This window comes from Bombina bombina, chromosome 5 (assembly GCF_027579735.1).
Source record: "Bombina bombina isolate aBomBom1 chromosome 5, aBomBom1.pri, whole genome shotgun sequence".
Taxonomy (NCBI): Eukaryota; Metazoa; Chordata; class Amphibia; order Anura; family Bombinatoridae; genus Bombina; species Bombina bombina.
In genome coordinates, this window is record NC_069503.1 from 459682623 (window position 1) to 459696640 (window position 14018).

Sequence of the window (14018 nt, forward strand, 5' to 3'; positions counted from 1 at the left end):
TTCTGTTTTATATTATCTTATTGCCTTTACTTGTAAAAGAAATCCAGCAAACCACTAATAAACCTGTCTAACACAAACAGTGTTAGTTTTAGAATATCTTAACTTACAAACAAATTTGGATAAAAACTAAGACTCCCTTTGCTTATTGATGAAATATTTTTCTTATTCAAACCTCCCATCTTTATTTTTAGCATGGTATCAGTTTTGGCATATGCTTTGGAATTTTTCAGCATTTTCAACATTCTTATTATTTATGGTACTTCATAACTCTGTATCAGTAGAATAAAATTGTAATATTTATATTATTAAATCTGCTTTTATCAATTTTGCTGAGCACATAAAGGGAAAATGTACTATATTGTCCCCTTAAAGGGACACTAGACGTCTTGTTATTAGAATACAGTTGTCTTGATATAGAATAACATATCCACCAAGTCTAAACATCTTTAAAACAAATTAACATCTTGTTTGCTGGAATTGTTCTTCAATATCGAAACTGCACCCACAACGTGACTTATTTCGAGGAGCCAATCTGAGATGCAGCTGAAAAGGCTAGCCACAGTCATTATGTTAGTATAAAGTGCTTTGTTTTTATCTGCTGAAGACAATTTGCTTAGAGGGATTTGGATGCACTTCACCGATGAAGCCCAAAGGATGTGGAAACCATTGTTTGGGTTTGCCATTTCCCTTGTTTAGAGGAGAATAGTCTGTTATTTCCGGGCTGGACTGACCTTGTTAGGCAGGATCAGACTGATCTACTTCAGGAAAGTGTTCTTCTGTGAAAAGCACAAATGGGCTAAAATAAGTTACTTCTTATATGTTTTTATCTACTTGACAGCAAAGGGCTCCATTGCATATATATATATATATATATATATATATATATATACACACATATACATACATAAATACACATGTATGCACAAATAAACATATTTAGACATGCATATGAATGTATCTAGCACAGTAGAAGGAAGCCGCTCCAAACTCACTGCTCGTACACGATCCCGGGCACACACCAGTGACGTCAGACTCCACAGAAAACTACGGTAACACCAAACGACCACAAAGGCAGCGTGCAATACCGGCTCAAAAAAACAGCGAACCAACTGCACAATATAAAAAAAAGAAACGATGTCCAGCAAAAATAGAAGTTTATTTCCACAAATTAAAAGAAGTAGTACAAACCAAGGACAAGAAGGGCTAACGCGTTTCGCGCCCCCTGGTGGAGCTTACTCATAGACTGCTGAAGCCATATCTAATTACCTCTTAAATAGAGGCACCAGGTCATCAACCAATTAACCCTTAATATCCCTGTATCATTAATAACAACAACAAGAACATTAAAAGAAATTGACATACAATTACGATATCCAGTTAATGTAGATTACTCACATACTCAAAGGAGAAAATACATAGAATGTGCAAAAATTGGTAACAGTACAAACTGATAATAATTGACAATAATAATAACGAAAAAAGATGACAATATACAAATAGGTTAATTCTTTCCCTAGAATATAGTCTAAAACTGGGAAAATATTTGTAGCCACACTGACAATAAATTTTGGCCATAATGAAGTTCAATAAGGCATACAACAAAATGAGGTATTATCCTATATTTATACAGAGAAGTCCCCCTCTGCAGCTCCAGGCTGTGGCGATATGTAACGTTGAGGAAGATAGGTATAAATAATAGTAACTCACCCGGTAACCTCCTGGCAGTCTCAAGGTTGTGCGGAAAATATGGCCCCACTATGCGGTTGCGGAGTGTCTATCCAATTACCTTAAAGGCGTTGTAGCTGAATCCAAGGATTTATCTCCGCCGGACTCCTTACTCTAGCCTCCACCAATGTTGTACCGGGTGAGCGTTCGTGTGTTTCCAGCTGCCGATTGCAGTACACGTTGCTGTGACACTGAGCTCCTCCTCTCTCTGCGTAATCCCGTAGCGCCACTCTGACTGCTGCTGTTCCGTTACACGCCAAGGCTCAGCTGGAAAATGGTATGTAAACAGTCTTAGTATGAAAAAACCAGCGAGACCTCCAGGCGTTAATGATAAAACTTGACTTTATTGGAGAAAAGTGTAAAATTGCATAAAAAGCATATAGCCCTTGCATCAGGGGTACAGAAATCCGTCCTACGCGTTTCGGCAGCCCTCTGCCTTATTCATGGACTAATGAGTTAGCATAATCGTGCCTCTTAAATACACCTGAGCCCCCAGGTATAAGAAACCCCGTAGATGCCTATTTAAAGGGACACAACAAATCCTCACATAGCATGTTTATATACAATATATGGATTATACACATGTAACTCAACTAAGTTATAAAGTCACATATTCTCAATTAATTTTGGATACAATCTGGACTGATTCAATTATTATTAATCAAAATAGGAAAAATTAATAAAAAATAGAGAAATATTGTATAATCAAAAATACACCATTTAGTTTAAAATATATATAAGTGTTAATCCCCTAATATTAAAGAAGACTTAACATGTTAGAATATTAAGCAGTAGGTTAAACAATACAAAACGCCTAAATAGGCAATTAATATTAATATTATTATAGTAATTTTACTGACTAATATAACTATAGTATCTTTACTACATGTGGTGCCGTGACACATAGGGAAGTATTGCAATAATCCTATCAGCTTTGATGAATCTCAGACAAAGAGATGATATTATAATCAAGCAAGCTGATAAAGGGGGCAGTGTTGTTGTGTTAGATAGATCTATGTATGTACAAGAAGCCATGAGACAGTTAAGTGACTCTGAGGTTTATCAGGTCCTTACATGTAATCCGACTAAAGAGTTCGGCAGACGCTTGGCATCCCTTATCGACGATGGTCTCGAGTTGGGGATTTTTGATCAGGATACGGCTGATTATCTTTACGTAACTGAGCCAATTATTCCAATATTCCACCACCTCCCCAAGGTACATAAGTCCCTTGGGGAGGTGAAGGGGAGACCTATTGTGGCAGGGATTGGCTCCCTTTTCGAGAATATGTCGACCTGGGTTGAATCACTATTACAACCCTTAGTGTATAATCTCCCTTCATATTTGAGAGATACCAAGCATCTCCTAAATAGTATTGAACAAATAGAATGGGATAAGCAAAATATTTGGCTGACGGTGGATGTTGTCAGCCTATATTCTGCAATCCCGCATTCTCATGGCCTTGCTGCCATCTCCTTTATGCTAGACAAGTTTAGTAATTATGGTGAGGATCTTAAGACATTTTTGCTCAATACACTTGACTTCTTGCTGTCACATAATTTTTTCTTGTTCGATGGAACCTTCTATCTCCAAAGACGTGGCACAGCTATGGGGGTTAAATTTGCCCCTGCCTATGCCAACCTGTTCATGGGTTGGTGGGAGATATGCCACGTCTTTGGAGATGGCAACCCATTCCTAAAGGACATTAAGATGTACAAGAGATACATCGATAACCTCCTGTTCGTTTGGATGGGAGGTCATCATAAGATTGAGGCCTTTATACAGTATCTGAATCAAAATGAAGTTAACCTTCAATTTACATACGAGTGTGATCAGCATTCAATACCATACTTGGATATTCTCCTTATTGGAGATACTGATGATCACAGAGTAAAGACAACTTTATATCGGAAGCCCATTACCAGCAATGCTGTGTTACATGGCCGAAGCAATCACCCAAAACATACAGGGTTTGGTGTTGCCAAAGGACAATTCATCCATGTAAAATGCAACTGCACGGATGAAATAGATTTTGAGAAAGAAAGCCGGCTCCTAATGAATAATTTTCATGAGAGAGGCTACAAGAAAAAGATGCTTGAGAGAGCCCTTTTGGAAGTACGCCGTATGGACAGGAGGCACCTTCTGGGAGATCTTGGCACTAATAAGAAAAGGGAGAATGGTTTTAGTTCTTTAAAACCCATTTTTACCACTGCTTACAGTGCACAATTTAATGATATATGTAAGATTGTGGGAAAACATCTCCCGATACTTACAGCTGAAGACAGCCTTAAAGATTATGTATCTCAAGGCTGCAATTTTGTATCAAAGAGAGGGTGCTCCTTAGGGAATATACTATCCCCTAGTCTGTTACGGAAGTCTTCCATCAGGGTTAACAGTTGGCTGGAAGTCAAGGGTCACTATAAATGTCATTTCAGTAACTGCATAGCATGTGGCTACACACAAGTTACGAAACATTTTCAATCATATGTTACACAAAAGGTGTTCGACCTTGATTCCTATACGAACTGCCGCTCAACTTTTGTAATATATCTGGTTGGGTGCACCCAATGTAAGAGGCAATATGTAGGGTGCACCACCAGAGAGGGCAGAAGTAGGATCAGGGAACACCTAAACAACATAGAGAATGGTAATCAATGTTCAGATTTAGCCAGACACTTTATCTTTGTTCACGATAAAGTGGTTACTACTTTGAAATGGCAAGTGATTGATCAGATCAAAACTCCACTACGTGGAGGAGATCGATTGGGCAAATTATTGTTCAAAGAAGCCTTTTGGATCTTCAAGTTACAGACTAGAAGACCAAAGGGCTTCAATATTGATGGTGATGTCATCAATTTTTGGAACCGATAATGTTAACTCTGGCTCCAACCAGCTTACAGTTTAGTATCTTCCTACAATAATTCAATACTTTGATAGTCTACATAAAGATGAGATTTTATAATCTTATACCAACTGAGTGAGGGTTGGGGACTGTTATCAATATTGATTGGGATTGAAATAATAAATATAAGTAGCCCAATATTTAGAATCCAGGGGCATTAAATACCACATACTAATTGTATGTTTTGATTACTGTTTAGAGGAAGGAGGATTGATACATCCTTTCCTCTCTCAATACGTTAAATTAATCACTGATAGGATTATTGCAATACTTCCCTATGTGTCACGGCACCACATGTAGTAAAGATACTATAGTTATATTAGTCAGTAAAATTACTATAATAATATTAATATTAATTGCCTATTTAGGCGTTTTGTATTGTTTAACCTACTGCTTAATATTCTAACATGTTAAGTCTTCTTTAATATTAGGGGATTAACACTTATATATATTTTAAACTAAATGGTGCATTTTTGATTATACAATATTTCTCTATTTTTTATTAATTTTTCCTATTTTGATTAATAATAATTGAATCAGTCCAGATTGTATCCAAAATTAATTGAGAATATGTGACTTTATAACTTAGTTGAGTTACATGTGTATAATCCATATATTGTATATAAACATGCTATGTGAGGATTTGTTGTGTCCCTTTAAATAGGCATCTACGGGGTTTCTTATACCTGGGGGCTCAGGTGTATTTAAGAGGCACGATTATGCTAACTCATTAGTCCATGAATAAGGCAGAGGGCTGCCGAAACGCGTAGGTCGGATTTCTGTACCCCTGATGCAAGGGCTATATGCTTTTTATGCAATTTTACACTTTTCTCCAAAAAAGTCAAGTTTTATCATTAACGCCTGGAGGTCTCGCTGGTTTTTTCATACTAAGACTGTTTATTATCCTATATTCTAAGATTTCATAAGACTATAAAGGATAAGACTTAATTATGCTTGCCCACCGTAGTTTTACCAATTCCTGTACAGATATGTACGATGATAAAAAATATGTTAGTGAGTTAATTAACATATCTTAGTAAGCATAATTGGTATCTTTATTTAAAAAAGAAGGAATGTAAGCTTATGAGCCAGCCCATCTTTGGTTCAGCACCTGGGTAGTGCTTGCTGATTGGTGGCTAAATGAAGCCACCAATCAGCAAGCACTATCCAGGGTGCTGAACCAAAAATGGGCCTGCCCCTATGCTTACATTACTGCTTTTAAAAATAAAGATACCAAGAGAAAGAAGAAAAATGGATAATAGGAGTAAATTAGAAAGTTGCATGCTCTATCTCAATAATGAAAGAAAAAAATTTAGGTTCAGTATCCCTTTAAACACGATTGTCACAGTCTTGTGATGAGAGGCAGGTGGTGATGAAAGGGGGTGGGTGGGAAAATAAGGACATAGAAAATGGACACTAGACATTTAAGCTTGGAGGACAGTGATGATATAACAGGTGAGAGACATGGTTATGCCTAGAGACGAGTGTGAGGCAGAGCAGTAGGAACATAACTTTGTAGTGCAGGAACCTTTACTTGTACTTTTCTTTTCCATACAGGTGAAGGGAGGGGTTTTGAGATTGCTCAGGGACGCTTGGGTCCAGGTCGTATTCATCATTGCATGAGGACCATTGGAGCTGCTGAAACTGCTCTACAGTTAATGTGCGCAAGGGCAGCTCAGAGAAAGACATTTGGAAAGAAGTTATATCATCATGTAAGTGGTTGTAAAGGTGGTTCCAACTATAAGATGTTCTATTAATATAGTGATGAGACGACATTGGTAAAGCAACTGCAACTAGCCTGTGAGACCTCGACTGTTTTCATGTTATGTACTTTAATCATGTATAAAGCCATGCATATGCATTTTATAGAAGATACATATCCTATATATATATTCTACAATCCAAAAGTATTCTAAAATCCAAACGTTTTAGTTAATATTTTTTTTTTTTTTTTTTTAAATAAACTTTTCAAAAATGACTATTTTCCCTGACTGTAAGTCACAAAAGTATTAAAACTGATATAAAACTACCTTTAGGTTACATGTATAAGCTGTATTATGACATAAATATTGCCTAATGATATAAGATGTTGTTTACAATTTGTCCCATCCTATTCCCCAACTGTCCCATTGTAAAGATGAAAATATTCCAAAATCCAACCCTTTTCCGGTCCCAAGCAGTTTGGATAAAGGGTTTTCTACCTGTATTGAGAATGTGTAGTTAATAAAAAAATAATATGTATATAAATGTCTATATGCTATACAACTTATGGAGGTGGATTTCTTTAATAGAAGCTGGGATGGTTACCTCTCCCCCTTTTCAGGTTTTATAACCAGACTCCTGTCTAGGTTATTACAAGTAGTATGACATGGGCATCACAATTGTGTATTATTCTTAAAGTTTACTTTTACAGGACAGTAAAGTCAAAATGAAACTTTCATGATTTAGACAGAGCATGCAATTTTACACAATTTTATCATTTACTTCTATTATGTAATTTGCTTCTTTCTCTTTCTATTCCCTGTTGAAAAGCATACCTAAGTAGGCTCAGGATCAGCAAAGAATACCAAGAGAATGAGGCAAATAAAAAAAAATCAATAATAAAAATACCTCAGAAAGTTGTGAAAATTTTATCTTCTATCTGAATAATGAAAGAAAGAAAAATGAGTTTCATGTCCCTTTAACAAGAAATAAGAAAAAAAATTAGTTTAGGAAATAGTTAACAACTTTGATGCAAATCAGATATACTGGGTATTTACAGCATCCCAACTTACTGGCAACCAGATCTTAAAAAGGTGTTTACAGAAATCATTGAAGTTGTATGAAAAGGGATTTGTTACTTTAAAAACAATAATATACTACAATGTATTTTTCTGTCTTAAAAAGAAATTGTACTCTAAAACTGGTTAACCTTAAAGTGATGGTAACGTTACCTTAATGTCTATCCAGTATAGCATTATGTGTGTAAAATAAATATGTTTCATACATCATTTTATACAGTATATATTGTCGTATAAGTTAAGTAATCACCTTTATAAATCAATTTCAAAACGTTCCCAAATTCAACCCGTATATTTATTTTTTTCTCTATCATGTTTTTTTATAATACAATTGAAATTCTGGCCGTAAGGCGACCGTCACTCCACGTCATCCGCCCCTTTATTCACCAGCGCATGCGTTCTTAAATTATTCTGAAGATTGCTAACCACGTGCGCTCCCGTTTCGCGCATGCGCATTACTTCCATGTAGGAATCCTTTACACATCATCAGCGAGTAACACATGCACTTTTTAAATCCGATTCATGAAGGCGCATTTGAGAGACGGAGAGAGCGGGTGGGACCGCTGAATACGTCACAAATAGCAGAACATGGAAGTAGGGCTTGGGAGGAGTCGGGAGCAAAACGGTAGGGAATTTTAAATATATTTCTCCAACATAGGTGTGTCCGGTCCACGGCGTCATCCTTACTTGTGGGATATTCTCTTCCCCAACAGGAAATGGCAAAGAGCCCAGCAAAGCTGGTCACATGATCCCTCCTAGGCTCCGCCTACCCCAGTCATTCTCTTTGCCGTTGTACAGGCAACATCTCCACGGAGATGGCTTAGAGTTTTTTAGTGTTTAACTGTAGTTTTTATTATTCAATCAAGAGTTTGTTATTTTGAAATAGTGCTGGTATGTACTATTTACTCAGAAACAGAAAAGAGATGAAGATTTCTGTTTGTATGAGGAAAATGATTTTAGCAACCGTAACTAAAATCCATGGCTGTTCCACACAGGACTGTTGAGAGCAATTAACTTCAGTTGGGGGAACAGTGTGCAGTCTCTTGCTGCTTGAGGTATGACACATTCTAACAAGACGATGTAATGCTGGAAGCTGTCATTTTCCCTATGGGATCCGGTAAGCCATGTTTATTACGATCGTAAATAAGGGCTTCACAAGGGCTTATTAAGACTTTAGACTTTTCTGGGCTAAATCGATTCATTATTAACACATATTTAGCCTTGAGGAATCATTTTATCTGGGTATTTTGATATAATAATATCGGCAGGCACTGTATTAGACACCTTATTTCTTAGGGGCTTTCCCAAAGCATAAGCAGAGCCTCATTTTCGCGCCGGTGTGGCGCACTTGTTTTTGAGAGGCATGGCATGCAGTCGCATGTGAGAGGAGCTCTGATACTTAGAAAAGACTTTCTGAAGGCGTCATTTGGTATCGTATTCCCCTTTGGGTTTGGTTGGGTCTCAGCAAAGCAGATACCAGGGACTGTAAAGGGGTTAAAGTTTTAAAACGGCTCCGGTTCCGTTATTTTAAGGGTTAAAGCTTCCAAATTTGGTGTGCAATACTTTTAAGGCTTTAAGACACTGTGGTGAAAATTTGGTGAATTTTGAACAATTCCTTCATGTTTTTTCGCAATTGCAGTAATAAAGTGTGTTCAGTTTAAAATTTAAAGTGACAGTAACGGTTTTATTTTAAAACGTTTTTTGTACTTTCTTATCAAGTTTATGCCTGTTTAACATGTCTGAACTACCAGATAGACTGTGTTCTGAATGTGGGGAAGCCAGAATTCCTATTCATTTAAATAAATGTGATTTATGTGATAATGACAATGATGCCCAAGATGATTCCTCAAGTGAGGGGAGTAAGCATGGTACTGCATCATTCCCTCCTTCGTCTACACGAGTCTTGCCCACTCAGGAGGCCCCTAGTACATCTAGCGCGCCAATACTCCTTACTATGCAACAATTAACGGCTGTAATGGATAATTCTGTCAAAAACATTTTAGCCAAAATGAACCCTTGTCAGCGTAAGCGTGGCTGCTCTGTTTTAGTTACTGAAGAGCATGACGACGCTGATATTAATATCTCTGAAGGGCCCCTAACCCAATCTGAGGGGGCCAGGGAGGTTATGTCTGAGGGAGAAATTACTGATTCAGGGAACATTTCTCAACAGGCTGAACCTGATGTGATTGCATTTAAATTTAAGTTGGAACATCTCCGCATTTTGCTTAAGGAGGTATTATCCACTCTGGATGATTGTGAAAAGTTGGTCATCCCAGAGAAACTATGTAAGATGGACAAGTTCCTAGAGGTGCCGGGGCTCCCAGAAGCTTTTCCTATACCCAAGCGGGTGGCGGACATTGTTAATAAAGAATGGGAAAGGCCCGGTATTCCTTTCGTCCCTCCCCCCATATTTAAAAAATTGTTTCCTATGATCGACCCCAGAAAGGACTTATGGCAGACAGTCCCCAAGGTCGAGGGAGCGGTTTCTACTTTAAACAAACGCACCACTATACCCATAGAGGATAGTTGTGCTTTCAAAGATCCTATGGATAAAAAATTAGAAGGTTTGCTTAAAAAGATGTTTGTTCAGCAGGGTTACCTTCTACAACCAATTTCATGCATTGTCCCTGTCACTACAGCCGCATGTTTCTGGTTTGATGAACTGATAAAGGCGCTCGATAGTGATTCTCCTCCTTATGAGGAGATTATGGACAGAATCAATGCTCTCAAATTGGCTAATTCTTTCACCCTAGACGCCACTTTGCAATTGGCTAGGTTAGCGGCTAAGAATTCTGGGTTTGCTATTGTGGCGCGCAGATCGCTTTGGTTGAAATCTTGGTCGGCTGATGCGTCTTCCAAGAACAAGCTACTAAACATTCCTTTCAAGGGGAAAACGCTGTTTGGCCCTGACTTGAAAGAGATTATCTCTGATATCACTGGGGGTAAGGGCCACGCCCTTCCTCAGGATCGGCCTTTCAAGGCAAAAAATAGACCTAATTTTCGTCCCTTTCGTAAAAACGGACCAGCCCAAAGTGCTACGTCCTCTAAGCAAGAGGGTAATACTTCTCAAGCCAAGCCAGCTTGGAGACCAATGCAAGGCTGGAACAAGGGAAAGCAGGCCAAGAAACCTGCCACTGCTACCAAGACAGCATGAAATATTGGCCCCCGATCCGGGACCGGATCTGGTGGGGGGCAGACTCTCTCTCTTCGCTCAGGCTTGGGGAAGAGATGTTCTGGATCCTTGGGCGCTAGAAATAGTCTCCCAGGGTTATCTTCTGGAATTCAAGGGACTTCCCCCAAGGGGGAGGTTCCACAGGTCTCAGTTGTCTTCAGACCACATAAAAAGACAGGCGTTCTTACATTGTGTAGAAGACCTGTTAAAAATGGGAGTGATTCATCCTGTTCCATTAAGAGAACAAGGGATGGGGTTCTACTCCAATCTGTTCATAGTTCCCAAAAAAGAGGGAACGTTCAGACCAATATTAGATCTCAAGATCTTAAACAAGTTTCTCAAGGTTCCATCGTTCAAGATGGAAACCATTCGAACTATTCTTCCTTCCATCCAGGAAGGTCAATTCATGACCACGGTGGATTTAAAGGATGCGTATCTACATATTCCTATCCACAAGGAACATCATCGGTTCCTAAGGTTCGCATTCCTGGACAAACATTACCAGTTCGTGGCGCTTCCTTTCGGATTAGCCACTGCTCCAAGGATTTTCACAAAGGTACTAGGGTCCCTTCTAGCGGTGCTAAGACCAAGGGGCATTGCAGTAGTACCTTACCTGGACGACATTCTGATTCAAGCGTCGTCCCTTCCTCAAGCAAAGGCTCACACGGACATCGTCCTGGCCTTTCTCAGATCTCACGGCTGGAAAGTGAACGTGGAAAAGAGTTCTCTATCCCCGTCAACAAGGGTTCCCTTCTTGGGAACAATTATAGACTCCTTAGAAATGAGGATTTTTCTAACAGAGGCCAGAAAAACAAAACTTCTAGACTCTTGTCGGATACTTCATTCCGTTCCTCTTCCTTCCATAGCTCAGTGCATGGAAGTGATCGGGTTGATGGTAGCGGCAATGGACATAGTTCCTTTTGCGCGCATTCATCCAAGACCATTACAACTGTGCATGCTCAGTCAGTGGAATGGGGACTATACAGACTTGTCTCCAAAGATACAAGTAAATCAGAGGACCAGAGACTCACTCCGTTGGTGGCTGTCCCTGGACAACCTGTCACAAGGGATGACATTCCGCAGACCAGAGTGGGTCATTGTCACGACCGACGCCAGTCTGATGGGCTGGGGCGCGGTCTGGGGATCCCTGAAAGCTCAGGGTCTTTGGTCTCGGGAAGAATCTCTTCTACCGATAAATATTCTGGAACTGAGAGCGATATTCAATGCTCTCAAGGCTTGGCCTCAGCTAGCGAGGACCAAGTTCATACGGTTTCAATCAGACAACATGACGACTGTTGCGTACATCAACCATCAGGGGGGAACAAGGAGTTCCCTAGCGATGGAAGAAGTGACCAAAATCATTCTATGGGCGGAGTCTCACTCCTGCCACCTGTCTGCTATCCACATCCCAGGAGTGGAAAATTGGGAAGCGGATTTTCTGAGTCGTCAGACATTGCATCCGGGGGAGTGGGAACTCCATCCGGAAATCTTTGCCCAAGCCACTCAGCTGTGGGGCATTCCAGACATGGATCTAATGGCCTCTCTTCAGAACTTCAAAGTTCCTTGCTACGGGTCCAGATCCAGGGATCCCAAGGCGGCTCTAGTGGATGCACTAGTAGCACCTTGGACCTTCAAACTAGCTTATGTGTTCCCGCCGTTTCCTCTCATCCCCAGGCTGGTAGCCAGGATCAATCAGGAGAGGGCGTCGGTGATCTTGATAGCTCCTGCGTGGCCACGCAGGACTTGGTATGCAGATCTGGTGAATATGTCATCGGCTCCACCTTGGAAGCTACCTTTGAGACGAGACCTTCTTGTTCAGGGTCCGTTCGAACATCCGAATCTGGTTTCACTCCAGCTGACTGCTTGGAGATTGAACGCTTGATTTTATCGAAGCGAGGATTCTCAGATTCTGTTATCGATACTCTTGTTCAGGCCAGAAAGCCTGTAACTAGAAAGATTTACCACAAGATTTGGAAAAAATATATCTGTTGGTGTGAATCTAAAGGATTCCCTTGGGACAAGGTTAAGATTCCTAGGATTCTATCCTTCCTTCAAGAAGGATTGGAAAAAGGATTATCTGCAAGTTCCCTGAAGGGACAGATTTCCGCCTTGTCGGTGTTACTTCACAAAAAGCTGGCAGCTGTGCCAGATATTCAAGCCTTTGTTCAGGCTCTGGTTAGAATCAAGCCTGTTTACAAACCTTTGACTCCTCCTTGGAGTCTCAATTTAGTTCTTTCAGTTCTTCAGGGGGTTCCGTTTGAACCCTTGCATTCCGTTGATATTAAATTATTATCTTGGAAAGTTTTGTTTTTGGTTGCAATTTCTTCTGCTAGAAGAGTTTCAGAATTATCTGCTCTGCAGTGTTCTCCTCCTTATCTGGTGTTCCATGCAGATAAGGTGGTTTTGCGTACTAAACCTGGTTTTCTTCCGAAAGTTGTTTCTAACAAAAACATTAACCAGGAGATTATCGTACCTTCTCTGTGTCCGAAACCAGTTTCAAAGAAGGAACGTTTGTTGCACAATTTGGATGTTGTTCGCGCTCTAAAATTCTATTTAGATGCTACAAAGGATTTTAGACAAACATCTTCCTTGTTTGTTGTTTATTCCGGTAAAAGGAGAGGTCAAAAAGCAACTTCTACCTCTCTCTCTTTTTGGATTAAAAGCATCATCAGATTGGCTTACGAGACTGCCGGACGGCAGCCTCCCGAAAGAATCACAGCTCATTCCACTAGGGCTGTGGCTTCCACATGGGCCTTCAAGAACGAGGCTTCTGTTGATCAGATATGTAGGGCAGCGACTTGGTCTTCACTGCACACTTTTACCAAATTTTACAAGTTTGATACTTTTGCTTCTTCTGAGGCTATTTTTGGGAGAAAGGTTTTGCAAGCCGTGGTGCCTTCCATTTAGGTGACCTGATTTGCTCCCTCCCTTCATCCGTGTCCTAAAGCTTTGGTATTGGTTCCCACAAGTAAGGATGACGCCGTGGACCGGACACACCTATGTTGGAGAAAACAGAATTTATGTTTACCTGATAAATTACTTTCTCCAACGGTGTGTCCGGTCCACGGCCCGCCCTGGTTTTTTTAATCAGGTCTGATATTTTATTTTCTTTAACTACAGTCACCACGGTACCATATGGTTTCTCCTATGCAAATATTCCTCCTTAACGTCGGTCGAATGACTGGGGTAGGCGGAGCCTAGGAGGGATCATGTGACCAGCTTTGCTGGGCTCTTTGCCATTTCCTGTTGGGGAAGAGAATATCCCACAAGTAAGGATGACGCCGTGGACCGGACACACCGTTGGAGAAAGTAATTTATCAGGTAAACATAAATTCTGTTTTTTTGGACAAACTATAGCAGTAATCAAAAAACAAACTTAGCGACTACATTAAGGTTATATTGAGGAATGCTAGCTTGTCTTCAATACAGGATAACTTTACC

General features: G+C 39.9%; 1 protein-coding gene across 1 annotated transcript in view; it reads left to right on the forward strand.

Moving 5' to 3' along the window:
* ACAD11 (acyl-CoA dehydrogenase family member 11) overlaps positions 1 to 14018 on the forward strand; it is a 381257-nt gene that overhangs the window by 337429 nt on the left and 29810 nt on the right. The window contains 1 exon segment of the mRNA XM_053714335.1: positions 6183 to 6337. Coding sequence (XP_053570310.1) covers positions 6183 to 6337 — 155 coding nt within the window.